The sequence below is a fragment of the Neodiprion pinetum genome, chromosome 6, assembly GCF_021155775.2.
Source record: "Neodiprion pinetum isolate iyNeoPine1 chromosome 6, iyNeoPine1.2, whole genome shotgun sequence".
In the NCBI taxonomy this organism is placed as follows: Eukaryota; Metazoa; Arthropoda; class Insecta; order Hymenoptera; family Diprionidae; genus Neodiprion; species Neodiprion pinetum.
Genome location: NC_060237.1, coordinates 4,562,196 through 4,581,894, shown reverse-complemented (window position 1 = coordinate 4,581,894; position 19,699 = coordinate 4,562,196). Strand labels below are relative to the sequence as shown.

The window sequence follows — 19,699 nt, the reverse complement described above, 5'->3', positions numbered from 1 at the left end:
AGTGAAAAAATCGTGGCAAACGAACCGAAACTCAGTCTACACAACGTTGGCTTCGAGTCGCATTGCACGCGGAGTTGCAGGGTAGGTGAAAAATATAAAAAATGTTTAAAAAAAACCGTTCATTTTACACGAAAAGTCTGATGTCTCCCTTTGGTACGGTCGAACTAGAACGCAGGAACTAAACGGCAAGCGATGGTAGGAAACAAATTTGCATCCTCGGCCACTTAACAGGTAGCCTTATGCGCGACCTGTTAGGTGTCTGTGAAGTGGCAGGTGGGCAGGGAGAGCTAATTTGCTCTCGTTAGCGGTGCTGCGTAGATCGCCGCATAACGAGCACGGTCGTTTTAGTTACACTTACGTCGTGTCCGAACACCGGTGAGACATAATATATTCAGGCGCAGAACGCGGAAACACGAAGCGACATCCAGTGCCGGTGGGCAAAGAGACTCTGTGATCCGAGTGCGAATGCTTGAGAGATGAAATAATTGCGGCGGAACGGCACCGGCGCGAGACGCGTCCTATTCCGGTCCCCTGGAAAAAACCCTCCCACCCTTTTCCCTCTTCGCGTCGCTTCCTTTTCCCGGACAGGCGCAATTAGGCCTCATTCCCGTTATATTCCAATGAACGCGCGAACCTCGCGGACACGCACGATGATAAGTTGAAAGAAATTTTCATTCCTGTATTTGCGTGGTAGGAAAAACACCGAAGGGTGAAAAAAAGGGAAGAAGAAAACAACAAACAGAGCCGAGGGAGAGGAAGAGAAATGAACAATTTTCGTTGACCGCGATATTTGACGTTCGGACAACCGTCGCGCTCGCCTGTATCACACATGATCCAATTCAACGTTCCCTGTAGCGTACGTTGGCTGTCGCGTGTATAATATGCAGGGAGTTGGTGGTGCGGGCGATTCGCCGGCGGGGGGGGGGAGGGCAACCCCTAATTCGCGCCACCCCGCAGAGGTCCGGGTGTGTAGTTCGGATATGTGTGACGTTTTTTAGAGTCGGAGCGAGCCTGCGGATAGGGAGAATCATTCATCAGGCGAACCGGAGGGGGTGAAACGGTATATCGTATAGCCCATCTCGCGCATATGCCACGCGGGTTTTTGCAACCCCCGCTCCGGCTTTTTGCGTTTCGGGTTTTTTCCTTCGCGGTAAACGCCGGGTTTTTACCAAAACGCAACGAACCGCACGCGGCGAGTATCAAAAGCTGCTCGCAGGCCGGAATCACCCTGCTTAGGTCGCGCTTCCTGGGGCTGCCTCGCTTACTCGGGGGCGAACCAGGGCGCGTGGATAGGTGTTGGCCGGCCACACGGCGCCGCATGGGGCGACCTCGGTACACCCGAGTGCCCACAGACTGCGGAGATACCGCTGCTGACAAATAAGCCCGATTACAATGGGCAAACTCGGGTGCCCAACTGACGTTGAGGAATTATACCTCGGATGTTACAAAACGCCCGTGGGCCTTCCAGCCTCGAGTATACGTACAGGGTACATCCTTTTCCACCTTGCTAAGGATAAGATTACACACCGGGTAGACAAACTGTAATCTCGGTATAACCACTACTGCTCCTTCATTTTCTCTACGCTAGCTACGCTCCCGCATCAGTTATACTGCCGAATAACGATACGGCGTCGAGTAGTTTCTCGTGTTCCTGTCTAGGGAACACCTTATCACCGCCTACTTTGAAAGGTCGGGTCACTCCGCGTGTCTCAACCTTCCAGCGATGCTAATTTGATCCGTTGATAGCCACCGCGGGTCCGTGAATTGAGTAATACATCTCGCTTCCCTGCATGTCTCGCTGATAGCATCTTGAATATCTCGGCAAAAGTTTGTAGCAAGAGAATGCGGATTGCTTAAACGGTGCCTTTCGATGTCGCGTTGTGAAACACTGTGGAGCATGCAAACTGCAATTTGAATGATCGAAAGAATGCATTCAACACGCATCAGAGTTATTGACGTTGAAATCGCGCTGCTCCGTTACACAGTCGGCGAACGATATCAGGTTTGTGACGAGTGAACGAATATCGTCGTGCTCATCCGCATTTGCAGGGATGTTTAACGAATCGTGGTATAATTGTTAATTGATATTATACCCGTCCTTTGAGAATCAATCAAACCAGGATCGCGCGGGGAGTCGGGGGTAATTGATTCATCAGTCATAGATGACTGACGTCGACGACGCGCATCGCGTGTCGCAGGTGGAGAATAAATTCCATCGAAGTGAGCTGCCTGAGAGCGTTGGCTTTTTGACAAGAAAGTTTGTTTTTCAAATCTGCACACGAGCCGACCGTTCGAGCCTTTCATTCGTCGCCTTATCCATACCAGGAAAACCGCGATGCCCGCGGAATCGAGTTCCGTTGACGGTTGAAAAATCGTTTCGAGTCAATTCCCAATCCTCTTATGAGCTTTCGAAAGTCCCTGCAGCCGCGGCACGGCGAGACGAGTTATGCAAGGAAGGGGTGGGCCTAGCTGTCAGACGTTTAAACTGGCAACGGAACTTCCGAAAACGGCATGAATTATGGGACAACGAAGGAACGTTATCGGGCAGTCCGATTGAGACCCGTATCACCGACGCCCGCGTGTCTCCCGGCGCTTTTCCGCCGTCCCGGGGGACGCGAAATCCCGGAAAACGTCCCTCGGTGCAGCATTGAAATATTGAACAGCGGTGTGTGTGTGTTCCGCAGTTGGTAGGTACAGGCCACGTCACAATCGCTGACACAATGAATACAACGTCGAGCGGCTCTGTTCGCGTGGTAAATATTATAATTGCTCCGATCCATACTGCAGGCGTCGGCGTAATTCGTTTATATCATGGATCGAACGTAGAGCTGCTGCTGATCCAGGTGCCCGTTTAACCCCGTGTTTATATCAACGTGCTCGCATCGAAATGCCCCGGCGACTCCCGCGGGTACCGGAAACTCGGCCAGGACACGCTTGTCGCATAAATGCAGACATGTCGATAAAATTTCAACGTGTACGACGCACGAATATCAGCCTCGTGTCCACTCGTATCCGAATATCGGCACGCCGCGTCCCACTGCGGCAGTCTGTCATAATTTATGCTACCTCAACCGCTATTTCCGGTTCTCCAGGGCTTCGGTCAGCCCAAAGTCCGAAACTCCATCCGCTGATTGACGGTTATAATTCTTTGCATCATCACCTATTCGTTACCGTCATCCAATCGATGGAGTAGGGCACTTGCGACTCGTAGGAGAAAAAAGCTCGCCGTTAGAGAAGCGCGACAGCGAGTCAGGGAAATGGAAAATCTCCAGCCGCCTCGAATCGGAGAGAATGGAAGCTCGGCGATCCGATCCCGTAAAACCCCGAAGGTCAACCCCCATTCACGGAACACAAGGCTCGATCCTTTTGGGCTCCGGAGGGCATAGAATGTCGTGTTTCGAATATGGAAGCCATGAATGGCGATTTCCTAGAGCCGTCCTGGCGCTTTCTGTCGAAAGTATCTCGTAAAGTGACGATATTTCGGCGATACAAAATACGCGAGGCTGGACCTCGCGTGATCCGGCAGGACGTCGGGCGCTTTTCGAGGCAAAGGGACGAAAAGGCGGGCGGGGTTGGAAGGCTTGACCCGGCCCGAGGCGGCATGGATACCTTGTTATCGTTTCGCGGGGATCTTAACGCGGGCCTTCGGCAGTCGAGGCTGAATCGCCGACTGGTAAGTCGCGCGGGAAAACGATCCGCTCGCTAAATGGACACCGGCCAGCCAGCGGCAGTAAACCGGTCGCATAAAAACTCACAGATATGACGTAAAACGGCAGAATATACGCGAGCCTTCGACGTCGTCCTCCTCCTGCTTCAGGACGCGAGAGGGAAGCTGGTGCTGATACCGACCCGAGATGCAGCCTGTGGGAATGATCGGGTGAAAGTGAGAGTGATGGGGCGTCGATAGATAGCGATGATGTATGGACCGGCGTCCTTTCCCTCCCTTCGTTTCGTTTTTTGCTCTGTGTCTCCGGGCGCATGACTCTTGTCGAGAAAAGTTTGCGCCTGAATAAAGACGGGACCGGGTAACACGCGGCTAATTCGACCGTCTATCCATACTTTTTTTGGATGCGTTTACGAGGCGGTGGAGGAAGTCGGAAATCGTCTGAACTTATCGTTAGTGAATTAAGCGAGAACGGCGAAACGGCGACAAAGCTGCGTAATGAAGATACCGAGTTGGCTGGAATTGCAGAGGGAGGAATAAGAGAGAGTTGAGTGAAATCTACGGGGAGAAACGAAGCATAGAAATACACGCGGCAGATGCTGCCTAGCTCCGGACCGATGGTAATGTTAAACTGTGACAAGTCCCGGGATAAAGCAGCTGGATAAAATACAACTGAATTTCTCCCGTGTCGGAATTTCAAGCGTAATACTATATAAGTATATACCGAACAAGGCGGGCGTCGAAATTGTTTCAGAAAATTCCGCGACGAGACAAACATCTCAATGTCTCGCTGTACGTACGGACGCTCGACGATCAGCGATCAATTTTTTCAAATTGAAAGCGACAGCTGAAACGATGATCACTCAATAATCTCCAACCGGAGTTGACGCGATCGTGAAACCGGATTCATTGGATCGTCACTGATATTAATATCTACTTTGGAGTGGATTTGAAATAGCGAGAAAGTTTGTTCGGTACTAAAGCAGGATGTGACGGGCGTCGGTGAAGTTGGTAACTTTACGCTTGACTTGTTTATATTGGACAGGGAACATTGCGGCTCCATTGTTTGTAATTTGGCACACCGTAGTCAAGCAGCCTGTGCAATCCAACTACATCCCTACGTCCAGGCTGCTCCGGGCTGGTCCACTATAGCCCGAGGGTCACTTTTGCCAGGGGTTTTCGACCGGCGCCAAGCGCTGACCGACCTCGTCGCTTCTGGCCGCCGAAGCAGCGGGAGAAAAGCTCGATTTCATCGCTACTCCCGTCTGCCCAGGTCTGCTGTTCCTTCCATCACGCCATTGCAGACACCTGCATCTCGGCTGTGCTCTGTTCCACCTGTTGACAGGTCGAGGGCCGCGGATGTCGGGGGACGAACGGATCTCCATCGTCTGGCACATCGGGATGAGCTATGGCATCGCAGTTCTTGAGTTGGCTGCTTAGCGTCACCGTTTGACAAATTAACCATCCACTTACGTTCACAACCTCGTTTCTCATTCGTCTCCTCCAGCTTCCGGAAGTTTGCCATGCGCGTGACACGCGCTCGCTCTCGAGAACCGAGCACCTTGGGACAGTTCAATTTGCTATCACTCGAGACACGGCAAAGCGGAATTGAACGCTTTTACTACGCGAGAAAATCTCGCTGGCCGAATCACGTGAGCTGGGGAGGCTGAGTCAACGATTCGTGATTAAGTTTCGATTCAGATTTAAATTTGTTTTTGGATGCTGGGAAAAAGATCGAGAGACAGACGGCCTGTCATGCAATCTGATCGGTTTGTTTATCGCTTGGTAAGAGACTTTTTCCAACTAGTATAATTCCACCGGTTACGGTGCGAGTCGTTTTCATAATTCATCCCTTATTATCTTAACGAAATAACTGCATTACTCTACGTGCTACGGTACTCGACCGTGAAACAGATAAGGAGGGCCAACTTTTGTTCCAACTTCTGACGACCCTTTTCCTCCGGCATTTAAAATCCGTAAATTTTTATAACGATGGAAAAACTTCGACGTTTCTACCCCTAACGGTTGAAAGGGGGAGGGGGGGGGGATTCGCCTAACGTGGCTATGGATCTGCCGCCTCTGCATAGACTTTACTCTGCCAAGTTGCTCTTACTGGGGAAGACGCAGCGAAATCTGTGGCAAATGTTGATATTGGGAGATAGCGTTAATAGGAAATGAGAAAAAGCCATCGTTCGCTTTAACGACTTTCGGATACTCGACGAAGGAAAACCGTGCTGCGATGCAAATATCAACACGATTGCAGCGGGTCGGAGGTTGGGGAAAGCTAGAAACCCATTGTGTACAGAAACAATAGTAATTAGCCTTATCTACAAGCAGCAAGATTGCAAGGCAGCCAAGTCGTCTTCCATTGCGTTCGAATTACCCAACCATACCACTCAGGCTTCGCTCCGGTTTCCCTGCCTAAGAACCGCCCTATATCGGCTAATATCCGGTCTCAACGTGAGATCTGCGATCGGATCTTCCGGCCCCTTTTCCCCCGGTCGAATTCTCCCCTCGATCAGATATCCCGCATATTACCCTCAGGGAACTTGGAACAGCTTTCGTTATGACGGATGCACTTTGACGTCTATAGTCGAGATGATTTGAAGCTCGGCATTCTTGCGATTTTCGAAGGCTGAAAACTTTTTGCCGTAGAATCGATTTTTGGAAGCTTTTTTCATCAGTTGAGTGAATACCGTACGATCTTATCATTTTTTAGCGGTGACTCTTGACTAGAGACTATATATGCACGATTTCCTTTACATATGAGAAACACGGTGCCAGCGTTTTACAAAACCGATCAAACTTTACCCTCGGGATGAACGAGGTTTTTTTTGTTCCTTCACTGTTTTCCATCTATTTCTATTTTATCGTCGAGAAATTTTATTCACCGTAAGCAATTTTAGCCGTGGAATATTCGCCGCATGTAAATCGGAGCGTGACTCTCTTCGTTGTGGGGAAAAACTGGCAAACTGCTGTCGGGAATTGTAGCTTATGATCTAGACAATCGAGAAAAAGCTTGTCTGATCTTTTTCTCCTTTCCTCCGCCTCTTTCTAGCGCGAAAATCCAATGTGTGCATCTCCATCGCTGCAGTACGATGAAAGTTTTTCAGTAAAAAAAAAGAAAAATACGTTTTACCACTCCGAGGAACATCGCGTTCGTCTGTTTTATTTTCCTACGCTTTGTCTGTTATCTTGTTACCTTAACTGGACGCCATTTTTGACTAAAATGCGCGTATATTGTATAACAAGCTATTGACAGTCGAGGATTCGTTTTGTTTTCTGAAATTATCATCATCATCATCAGCGTCGCTGCAGCCGGGTATTTCCCTACAATTTCCAGTCAAAAGCATTTCCTCAATGAGTTAAACACGAGGCTTTTTTTCGTCTACTTCCAGCCCTCCCTCTTGTCACAGGAGCTCGTTACCCAACCGAGAGAAAATACTTTATTTTACTTGGGGTGTCACAATGTTCCTCGTTTCCTCGGTATTCCACCAAGTCCTGACTAGTAAATAAATTGTAAAGCAACTGCGCGTCCCAGTTATCTCATCGCATTTATTTATCCAACACCCTTCACCGCCATCCCTCGCTTATTTTTCTAAGCACCAGCTGGAAGTATCAGAGCTACCTTTCCAATCTCCTCCTCAGACAACAGAATTCTCTGCAACCGAGTTTTTGTACCTGCGTTACCAACTCGATGCACATCACCGCTGTGGTGACCTAAAAAAAACTGTTGCAAATTACTGAGAGGAGATTTTTTCTGAGATACGAATTTGGCGCATCCACCATTTATGTCTAATCATGTTTTTTCCCTTACTTGTACGCGAAAAATGAGGAAAATTTGCGATGATTATGTTAAACACACATTGATTCCAGTCCGTGAGATGAAACTCCGTATGTATTGTTACGAAGAGTAATTAGAAGCAAAATCAATTGTAATGAAACGCGAACTACGCAACTCAGTTTGGTTCTGCGGTTTACCTAGTTACGGGGCTGCGGGTAAAACACAAGTTGTAATCCGACCGCCAACAGCCAAACATGCAGAAACACTTCACGCTCATATATCGCGACGTTATCCAACTCGGTATGTAGGTATAAATAATTTCAGAGCCCGCATAGATTACCGAGTCGAGTTTAATTGTAAGCACAATTTCACATCTCCCGCTTCGAGTGGTACCGGAAATGAACGCAACTCTTCAAACTTCCCGCACGTTTCGTAAAGCGAATTTTCTTTCCTTTGTTCCGTCAATCATTTACGAACATCAGCCTGTTTCACGAAAAATCTCAGGCTGGCGCCTACGATCAGCGGCAGAAAAAAACGAAAAGTAAAAGTTACGGTTGCGTCGAAGGTGGTATTTAAAAGCGATTAAATCTATGCGTCGAGCGTTGATAGTCAGCGAGCAATAATAGAGGAGGGTTCCCGGGTAATTGTGAGCTTCCATCCAAGTCGCTAACAAGCCATCTCGATCCGTAGACCGGGTTGTCTGGAGGCGTCTTAAAGCGTCGTTGAAAACGAGTATATAAGCTCAGGGGAACTCGTCGACGCGCCGAAACGTAATAACGTATTATTAGATTCTAATGTGTCGGATGGCTTCTCGGGGTTCCACCGTATACCGGCCTCTTACAAACCTGATACAAGGTAATTACTTGACGCGGGCCGACCTTATTATTTTCACCCGACGATATCAAGGCTGATGTAATTACACGTAAACACACTGACGGGCCTGGCTTACACTCGGGGATCCGCGTCTGCGCGGCCCGGCCGCAGCCGCAGAGCGACGCCGCGACGCCAGGAATTAAAATGCGATTTCCCGATCGGTGGGTGCCTAAGTAAATTTCCACACGCGCTGAAACAACCCCCGGAAGAGAAGCGGGGACCTTTGAAAACAATATATCGGCAAAGAAAGGGGTTGAATTTATATCCGGTGAACAGTCGCTGCCCCGTGCCCCAGGACACCTGAAAGGTTCACACCTCGTTTGAGATGCGGTTCGGTCCGTCGGCCACCTGCTCACCTGCCCACGATCGGCGCGAAGTGCACGCCTCGTCTCCGCCCCCTCGTTCCCGGACGTTTTTTTTCCTTCATCCAGCTCCTCAGGATCGGCTTCGCCCTCCAGGGACACAAACACGTACCCTCGACTCCGGGTTTCCCGTTCTCCGCGTACCCTCGGGCGCCGTTCTCGTTAACCGGAGATTTGTGGCCCTTCGGTCTCATTAAGACGTACCGCCGCGTGGCCGCTATTGTCCCTAGAACCTTAGCCCGCGGTTTCGTCCGGCGGAAACTTGACCGTCGAGACGCTGCTTGCGTGGGCGATCCGCGATCAGATCTCCTTCTCAAGTTACTGCAGCGAGTCGTGCAGGGCAGAGCGTGACCAATGATCCTGAAAGCTCTGTAAGAATCCGTTGAAAGCTTCTGCAATACATCCAGTCAGATGTATTCTCGATCATGTCTATCCGAGTGATGGAGGAATCTTTTAAAGATTCTTGTAATCTCATGACAGGTTTTTACAGTAGTTCGGAATTTCGCTGACTATGAAAGTGACGATACGAGGCCGGAAATGGGGCCGGATTACACTTCACGTCTACGATGCTCCGCTGCTTTTAGAGAACACTCGTATACTCGGAGGCTTGTGAAAGCTGCTCGTGAGGGGCCGAGCGGCTGCAGGTTATACGATTGAACGCAAACAGTCATTGATTGATTTGCCCCGTGCAGGCATATTTATGAGCTGTCGTGTTCAGAGATTATATTTTCCTCCCGGTAAGAAACGCAATCCCCCGTCATCCGCTACCTCATCTTCCATCGTTCCCCCTCTCTCGCCCCTCGGCGTCTTTAGGCGGCGTGTAAGGCTCGGCTGGCGAAGGATAGGGGTGAATCCTGAATGGAAGGGGGTGGGTCGGGTGGCTGGTTTTGTTGGCCGACGGGTGATGTATGAAGCCCGCCGTATTGCTCGTGCTCTACATAAATTCAGCCCCTCTCGTTCGTGGAGTTACCCCGCGAGTCCTCGCCGACGCCACGATTCTACAACGCGTCGCGAATCCGTTATTCAAGCTCGACGGGCAGGCGGACATATTTAATATCGCGTGTAACCCGACGATGAGAGTTTGACGCGCGTCAACTTTCGCGCACAATTCTCACCCCGTCTCACACGCAGCGGCGATGATCGCAACGAAAGAGGATAAAAAGAGGATCAGGCCCTGGTCCGATCCGCCTTATATCTAGCCGACTCGGAAATCGTTACCTACCTACCGTCCTAACGCCGCTCGAACCGCGGTCCGGGAACCTGTCGTGACAGCTGCTCCGCAAACGGGTCCGCTGTTGGGCCCGTTGGTTACACGGGCATTAACGCGTAATGGACCCAATCTCTGCCTTGCAGGTATCTCTCGCCCACCGGGCCGCCGCTCGAATTCTTGGTCCCCGGTCACTCTGGTTAAAGTTCGAAAGTGGTCCTCGGGATTCGGATGAGGATTATTGAGAGGTATTTTGATCGGGACGCGGTCGGACCGCCATTAGAACCCGAATGTCAATCGGAGAAGATTCTCCGGATTAGTATCCCCGAAATTTCTCGCCGCAGCTGCGACGTTTCGGTTCGCATTCGCCGCAAAGTCAAACCAGCGAGTCGCACCTGCGGATCGCGGTGCCGCGTTTGACACCCTTACGAATTACTTTTTTTATTTCAACCATTTTCCCGGCGGTTCGGGCCGCACGGTGGGTGAATAACTTGAAGGATCATGCGCGCGTGGCAGGGATGAACTTGCGGAGATAAGTCGAGACGGGCTTCGGGGTGAGGTTGGCTCGCGGTCGGAGTCACACGAGACTCGGTGCAGATAACGAGGAGCTAGCCGGGAGGCAGAAGAAGAGGCTGTGCGGCGGCAAGGTGCGGTAACTGTTCGCGTTCAGCATCTGCCGCAACGGTATATGTATGGTATATTTTATACCCGCGAGCATCGGGCCGCCCCGAAACCGCTTATTGTGCTCGAGCCTGGCGCATATCTGATTGGTAAGATTTAATGAGGCTTTGATAAGATTCATGAGTCAGATTGGAAAGAAGTTTGGTGTGAATACCGAACGAGTCGCGCGGCTCTGCCGGCTCCGATAATCTCCCTCCTCTTGATCCCCAGCCCTCCGAGGACCGAAGATCTCAGATTATTAAACTTTCGTCAAGTAAATAACTCGGAAATTCGAAATGATACTGTATACAGAAATTAAGAACCCTCGATATTGTGGCTACACCGCTCTGTTCTCTCAAATCGACCAAGTTAAAGTTTCACCTGTTTTATCTCGTCGCTTTTTGTTATCTTACAGGAACGTGCTCACGCCACACGTTTTCACAAGAATTAACGATCAGGGATCGGAACTTCATTGTTGATTTGAATATATACTTTTTTTTCTCACTCGGCTGAAGCTAGCTTCGACTTAGATATATCGGAAATGAAACTGTATAATATATCCCAGACGTTTGGCTGTGGTTTATTCGTTTTCAAGATACACCGGTGATAAATCTGGGAGCTGACCAACTTACATATTCCAGGGAATAGATGCGTATCGTTTGCGTATCGGAACGTCAAGAAGACAGTGGTAACATAATACTAGAATATTTTCTAACGGATTTGTGTACGCGTCAGATCACATCTAATGATACCGGCATTAGATTATTGTCGGGATAATTACGTTATTAAGGAGTCGTTTCTCCTGACCCCGTAGATCGTAAACAAATTCCTCCGAAAAGAATCATTGCTATTTCAAAAATTCACTTGAGTTTATTCGCGGTAAGCGAAATGGGCGTATCATTAACTCGATACAATCATTGCGGGTAGTAAGAATATGGGATATCATGAGTTATGTATAAATCGGTAAGCCATCGGTTATTTAATAGTGTATTACCATACTTTATGGAATATGTTATTAGATACCATCTGAGCGTTTCATAGCGATCAGCTATCGCGTGGGTAAAAGCTGGAATATAGATGGAAGTGGGAGGCGGGTCATGTGACTATATACAACCCACCGCAGGCTCATAAAGCGATATTGTTTTCTCTCTGGGTCAAAATGCTCTGAATATGTATGCACTCCCTGGTATCGCTGCCTAGCCGATGCACGCGAAACACGCTTTCAGGTGCAACCACAATAACGCGGGAGCAGGCAGGTATATAACCGTAGGAATTCGACGGCAGACTACCGCCCGATGGAAACAACCCGCGTTGCATCCCTGACTGTTCTCGAGAACCTTTGTAATTTCATTTTGCGACCGTATAATAAGCCGAGCCGCGAGAACGACGCCGCGATAATTGGAGGCTGCAAGATCGAATTGAGAAGCCGAAGGACGCCTTGTTGAGTTGTGATAAATAGAGAGAGGAACACCTTTAATTATATCAGTGTCAGCGATTCCGGGCCAACTTTCAACCGCGTAATCACCCCCTTCTGGTCGGCTGACAACGCCTCGTTAGCAGCCGATCCTGTTTCCAGGTGTGTCTCCGGGTTACCGCTTCTCCTCAATTCACCTTTCCTATAATTTTTCGGCGGTGTTTGGTATTTTCTTCCTTCTCAGCAGCCAAGCTGAAATTCCGCGTAGAAAACCCTCGCTGCCCTGCAAGTAGAGCTTTTGCGGAATATACGATACGCGATGCGAATCTAGACTAGCTGGGGGAGCTTTCAATTTACTTGGAACATCACACGCCTCGCTTGGCCCTTTGATGTGTGCGGATGATCGAGGCTAATGATCGGTAAGTTGCCCGTATTCTAGAGGGACGCAAAAATCTTACGAGCGTAAATCGCGTGACGAGATTAAGGTCTTCGACGTGTTTCGCATTTCGGGGTTGTACGCTGTAATTGCTTTCTCATATTTCACCCGTTTCAATTCTCCTCGTTGTTATTTCAAGATCCGTGTGAGAACTGAAAAGTCCGCGGGGTGTGCGTGCAGATGCGGTTCCAGCATCGCTCGGAATCTTCTAAGTGGCGGTTGCGGGTCGAGTATGGAATCTGCGTGCGGTTGCGACCCTGATCTCTCTAGTATTAAACTTCTTTTCGCCGTTGCATGATCCGGCGATAAGCCGTACAGCCGCGGAACTGATGGTTTGAAAATTGCCGGAAACCCCTTACCGTATATCATTACGGAGTGTCTCATTCCTCTTTGGGGGGGAAATTCACCCTGCATGAGAACGGACGCTGCAGGCACGCGGCCTCGTCCCTTCAGCGTCTCGTGTGTGTAATGGCTTCGAAAGCTCTTGAGGTACGCGACGTGTCGGTCACCATTCTTCAGGATTATGGTTTTACGTTTGAATCGATCGTTTGCCGGAATGCCGCGCGTGTCTCGTCGACTCAGGCATACTCGACGGGTTAAAAGCCTCTCGATCCACACGCTCGTCACTCAGAAAACGCCCGGTCGGAGCTAGTCGAGACCATCCAACCTCCTTCGTCGTGCCCCCTACGTTACGTTGAGATGCCGTCGCTAACGAAGAGGACAATAGGAGAAAATCATGCTCCACAGGTGTCACCGCGCTTTCGTATACACTGAGTCGAGTGGCGGTGTAATTAATTATACGTATGAATTTGACTGTTAATGCCTCTTTGTCAGCGCTTCTATATACAAGCGCATTTACCATTTCAATGAGAGACGAAAGATAAACAGAGGGAGAGAGAGAGAGCGAGAGGAGGCCCGTGTGCTTTCGGAAATCCAGCTGACCTCGGCATGATTGTTACTAAAGTAGCCTTACAGATTGGACACAAGTTAGGCACAAGCTGCACGTTCTCATGTTTCATCTGCGTAAATCCTGCAGCTTCTCCAGTTTCAGTAGTCGATCCATGGATTTAAGCGTGTACTGCGCTTACGTGTAGTGGAATCGGCTCAGGCAATCGGCTTTCAAACGAATGGTAATGAAAGACGGATAGAAAAAAAGCAAATGTATTACGTTGGTTGCGAACGTGAGATCGTGAGAAATCGTTACGCAAAGTTTGGACGCAGCGAGTTTCAAGCTCGTAGCACCGACGCCACGTGAAACACATTAACATTCGAAGGAGCAGCGCTGGCTTTTAAGCTTTTCTGAAAATTAACAAAAACGAGAGCACAGCCAGTGAACAACAAATTTGCGAAAACTTTCATATTCCGTCTAGACTCTTAGTCTCTCCTCATCACCGATCGTAGATCAACCCTTTTAAGAATAAGCGAGGGTGGTGAGTCGCTTTTGCGATTTATACACTCCGACGTACTCTCAGTTATTTTCCAACTGCAGTGTACCAGTTCGCTACTTGGCCTTGGAGACGGGTCATTAGTTATTGTCACAGCTTCTTTATTTTCCATCCCCGCAGAAATCCGACCGAATTTTATATCTCAGAGGGAATTTATTCTCCCTTTTTAGTTATCGGGTACATAATTTCACCCGAGTATCTATCTCGTATTCCTACGCTAGCGATGCTACTTTAGCAAGTTTTGAATCGCCCTGGGGACAAGCGGGAATATTTACTGGGGTATTTTGCACGTTTAGCTCGCGAATACGGCTGAAATACAACTGACTTAACGCGGGTACCGCGCGTCTCGAGGGTCGAAAATTTTTATCAAATTTTGTATGTATTTATCTGCGAAATCTGGTTGGGAAAAACGTGCCAGGTATAGCTAGGCAAAAAGAGATAAAGATGGAAAACGGTATAGAACGAGGGGCGTGATTGATGGCCGAGTGAAAGTCGCTTTGCCTGCTTTTTGCCCTGCACTCGGGGAGAAGGGTGTGTGTACGATATTATGAGAGAGCGAGAGAGAGAGAGAGAGAGAGAGAGAGAGAGAGAGAGAGAGAGAGAGAGAGAGAGAGAGGACGAGTGTTGCAAAGAGGCAAACAAGTCGTCGCGAAACGCGAGGAAGACGGCTTAGTCGCCAGCGGAGGTATAATAACCGCATGTACAAGTGAGCGCGCATTTGCGATTTCAACTTGTCGACGTCACATCTTGTACGTGCCCTTCTGAAAGCAGCGCAGCGTCGCCTCACCCTACGGGAAACGATGCTTGTCTTGTTAGCCGTTCCGTGACTCGCTCGTTACCAAGGATCAACCTGATGACATGACGAAGCATTAGACGCCACGGAGTCGGCTAAAGCAATCTTCCTGTTTACCTAACGCGACTTCTATCCTATCCTCTCCTAGCTCTCCACCTACTGGACGAAGGTTAGAATATTTCTGCCTTGATTGAATAGCTCGAAAGAAAAGCTTCGTGGAATTATCTGCACTCCGCTCTTCTGATCGTTGATCCGAGCTTCGGTGTCACACCGTTTCCACGGTCGACTGACTCGAGGTATAACCTGGGGCATCAGGAGCACTCTATGGTCTAAAGCGATTATCCCTGCTCGGTCAAGAGGAACCGGTATGAGGGATCTGACAGGACGCCTATCGGCGGTATATTTGAGCGCCAAGATACGCAGCTGATCAAAATGTATAGGCATGTTTAATGTACGCGGGTAATGCTTTTTACGTCAATTCACGTGACTCTTGCTCCTCGACCCGACGAAGCTGACAGTGTGGTGACAATTACGTTTGATATTTCAACGAAGTGATATTGTTTGAGTTTTCGAGATGCGACGTACCGCTGGGATGTTAGGCGGTGAAGACCAAAGCGTTCGGGACCAGTTCAACCGCGAGACGTCACCGTATTAATATCAACCGTGACATCAATATTCATGTAACCCGTCACTCGGCAGGGCTTCTCTGTCGAGCTTAGTCCCGTATCATTCATTATACTCGTAAGTCTTAAGCTTTGGACACATTAAGCGGATCATATCCTTCGAGTCCGAAACCCGCGAGAGGGTTGCCAGACGCTGTCTCAACTCTTTTGATAATCCGGGCCACGTCGCTACGCTATTATCTGGGCTTCGTATATTCGGCGTGTATTCGAATATACCTAACGGTCATCCGTTCTGCCGGCATCGTAAGTTTGTCGTACCTATCTGCGGCACGCTCAAAAGGCAGAAGAGAAAGGAAATTTCTATCCGTGTAATCGGTGAATAGAGAGAAGCCATGATCTTCCAACTTTTCGACACTCCCAATTGTATCCTTGTCCAGATATCGGAGTAACGAATAACCCAATTTCCACTGAAAGACGTGGAAGGATGACGTATTCGTGTATATTTTATGAGTGCAGGCAAGCAACTCGGATCAACGAAATTTAAACCAAATCGCGTGGCAAATTGAAAAAGAAGGTACAGGGACGTAGCAATGATGGTGGTGATAATGGAATGAAAAGTGCAGAAAATTGGTGAGAAATCGTGATGCGCGTGGCGACACATCGATTTGTAGTAAATATGGATCGGAGCTGAGGATGCCATCGTCGAGTAACGTGTACGTCACAGATCTCGCATATAGGTATATATAAGTGATGCATGCGTACATTCAAGATTCGGAGCATCATTCCTGACCGCGTATTCTTTTCGCAGAGGTTGTTTCGTCGTATTTTGAAAAAGCAAGAAAGCCAGAAATGCACTAGAATAATAGACCGGCGTCAGTTGCTACGCTGGTCTTTGTGTTATACCAGGTAATACGAATAAAAATTATCATAAAAAGCAAGCTGTGAATGAAGACAAAGGCTCTGATGGTAGGCCGACCGGGTCGAGTTGTTCCTAAGTGCGTGCTAACGACGTGACCCTTTCACGGCCTTTAAAAAGTGCTGCTTTTACTTCTGACTATACCCACTTGCCTATTTCGTCCGTTGTCTACAGCCTGGAAATAAAACGACTCAATCCTAGGGTCCATCTGGTCCCTAAAAACTTTTAGATAAGACCGGGGCGGAGTCGTTGCATGGCTGACTGCTGCGGGTTATTCAACGACCACAGGTTAGTGAAACGATGAAAAAACTTCGGTCAAAATTTTTTCTTAGTCAGCACAATCTTCCGATTTTTCGGGAGCAACAGCGGGACGTTCGCTCTGTGTGGATGGTCAGTCCTCCATTTGTCATCGAGGTGAATAGCCCAAGAACAATTTAGTCCTCGATACGATCAAAATATACTTTGAATCGTGTGAAATAGTAATCGGTTAACATTATCAACGACTGTATAACGTTCAGGTCGCTCGTCTAAGATCAGTAGCAGTAATTCCTTAGGTAGAGATATAGTCGATCTATTGAGAAGCCAAAGTCCTCTCCTATACATATATACTTGGAAATAATTGATACCATAGTAATAATTCATAATCCAGCTGGAACTGGAGTTTGCCGTCGATTTATGTACAAAAACTTAGGTCTACGGGCTGAAGCCGAGCTATGTAGCTGGTGGCAAACATTTCTGAAGACGGCAACTTCGCCACGTGTAGACGTATAGTTGAACGTGTCCAGCCAGGTCCATTTGTCAGGCTTAGTCCGCGTCTGCCCTCTAATCACCTCGAAATGGATGACACGGTGCGCATTTCTTGAGAAGAGCGTTGTGTGCGCGTGCGTTTGTAGAAAACCACTAAGTACCATTGAAGGCTTTGGGACCGACCGCTAGATCGAGTGACTATTCAACGTACGAAGGATCTACTGATGGAAAAATAGACGATCGAGTGACGGGGCGTGTTAACAGCACTGACGTTTCATAGTTCTCTATCTCTCTGATAATGGGTGAGTCGAATATCTTACCGAAAATCGTAAATCCTTGTATTACTGACCTCTCGACTTTTCCCTCCGCGCAGTGGGTTACGTCCGAGCCGCGTACGCGATGATGCTCTGCGTCGCGAACATGATAATCTACGGACTAAAAGTTAACATTGCCACGGCTATAATTGGTATGACGAAACGCAAGCCCGTCAAAGAGGGTGAGACAGCACCACAGTGCCCACAGTTCACAAATGACCATACCGAGGTTTCCACGATCCAAGGACCGTTCGAATGGACACCGGTTGAGCAGGGACTCGTCGTTAGCATCTACTTCGCCGGATACATGCTCGGCATGTTTCCCAGTGGATACTGCGCCGATAGGTGAGAGAACAGACCGAGCAATCGCCGTGTAATTGTGGCTCGGTACTTCCCGCAGGTTTAACTCAAAGTGGGTGTTGATCGTCACGGTGTTTTTCAACGCTGTTACAACGATTCTGTTGCCGCTGACGGCACGAGCGCATCTCCACGCGCTCTACGCTCTTCGCTTCTTCACCGGTTTAGTAAGCTCCTCGAACTTACCGGTAATGAACGTGCTGATGGGCAAGTGGGTTGTTTACGAGGAGAAGGGCATGTGGGCGGCGATCATATACGCGGGCATGCCGCTCGGTACGGTGATATCGATACTGACCACCGCTCAAATCATGAGCGCCGCAGGCTGGGAGGCCGTATTCTACGTCCACGGAACTCTGCCTTTGATCTGGTGTGTTATTTTCATCCTCTTTTTCGCCGATAATCCCGAGTCGCAAAAGTTTATCACTGAAGAAGAACGGGAATACATTTGCGGCACCTACGCTCACCGCAAACCCTTTTCTGAGAACAAGCCCAGAGTACCATGGAAGGCCATTTTTACTTCGGTACCGTTCTGGGCCCTGATACTAACCAATACTCTTGGCAATTTTTCCTGGTACTTTTTACTGACCACGGTGCCTCTCTATATGAATCATGTACTGAAGTTCAACATCAAAGCGGTGAGTCGACCTTGCCTTTCGCTTTTTTGGCCCTCGCATGTGAGAATTGCTTTAATGTTTCAGAACGCGGGGATAACCTGCTTTCCGTATCTGATCATCGCAATTCTCAATCCATGTCTCGGAAAGTTGTTGGACTGGGGAAGAACGCGTGGTATTTGGAAGATGACTGTAGCGAGAAAAATTGCCGTCACTATAAGTTAGTAACATTTGACGAAGTCTCGAGTGATTTTCAACTTGGTTGAACCTCTCACCCGTGTGTCTAAAGATGACGCTGAAGCGTTCCGTTTTCCTCCACGCTAGGTTGCGTCCCGACCGCTGTACTCATATTAATCATCGCTTACATCGGGTGTCACAGGTTGGCCACAACGATTCTTCTTTGCATAAATATCGTCGTAGCCGGTACAGTATTCATCGGCCACTTGTGCAACCAGAACGACTTGTCCCCGAACTTCGCAGGTATTTTGATGGGCATCACAAACACCCCTGGCACTATTCCGGCGTTCGTTATCCCAGCCTTGACAGGGCACTTTACCAAAAACGAGGTTTACTGCAAGTCATCACGATAAAAACAAAAAATATTCTTTATTCAATATTAACGACGAAAAGTTCCCACCAATCGACTACTTTTCAGCACACCTTCGGTACCTGGAGAAATATTTTCTGGATAGTCATCATCTGTCAGATATCAGCGTGGCTGATATTTACGATATTTGGATCCGGTAACATTCAGCCTTGGAATGAAGTCGAACAGAATGCTGTCACTCAAGAGGTAGCGTCTGAAAGTAGAAATCGTGAGAATCGCCGTCAGTAATTAACAGTCTTTATTCATCTTGAATTCACCAAGTGCAAACTGGAATGCATTTTGAGGATTAACCAAGATGTGGGAAATGGAGAAGAACAACGAAAGTTCTTTGCTAAATGAAAATTCCCTTGACACAATTATTTCGAGAAGACCGTGAACAGGTGCTGCCGCCTGTAATCATATGCGTACGTTCGTATAAGCTGTGCACCTGCACTTGTCCACTGTTACGCTTTCGGTGAGCAATGTACCGAATACTGCGTTCCTTGTTGACGTATAGCGATCCGCAAACGTTGCGCTCGCGCCGGAAAAACGAAGAAAGTCTTCACGCATAATTAACGCCGGGCCACCCACGTGGCTTCTTGGTGGACCAATTAGGTGCCACCTGGCGGAAGAATTCCTCGCGTCCCAATTATACCGTAGAGCTTCACGCAGTGTGGTGCTACTAGCTCCGCTAAAAAATACTTTGGTATGTCGTTATTTATCTACGGTGACGCCATGATTGAAGTGAAGATATCGTTTTTTCGTTTTCTCTTTCGTCGTTTCTATATTTATAGTCCGCGAAGCCATGAAAGCTTGTCCCCTCGATCGCGAGGTGTGTCTAATTTGAACCAGATTATCAGATGCCAAACGATCCACTTAGCTAGCATAGTCGATAGGCTGGTTTCAG

General features: G+C 48.6%; 2 protein-coding genes across 9 annotated transcripts in view; one reads left to right on the top strand and one right to left on the bottom strand.

Annotated features, from left to right (window-relative positions):
* Ten-m (teneurin transmembrane protein Ten-m) overlaps nucleotides 1-19,699 on the bottom strand; it is a 341,617-nt gene that overhangs the window by 233,714 nt on the left and 88,204 nt on the right. The gene's annotated exons all lie outside the window — the stretch shown is intronic.
* On the top strand, nucleotides 17,223-19,041 carry LOC124221607 (sialin-like). The gene is made up of 6 exons (XM_046631789.1): nucleotides 17,223-17,226; nucleotides 17,298-17,583; nucleotides 17,639-18,230; nucleotides 18,294-18,426; nucleotides 18,531-18,772; nucleotides 18,862-19,041. The coding sequence occupies exons 1-6, from the start codon at nucleotides 17,223-17,225 to the stop codon at nucleotides 19,039-19,041; spliced, it is 1,437 nt and encodes a 478-aa protein (XP_046487745.1).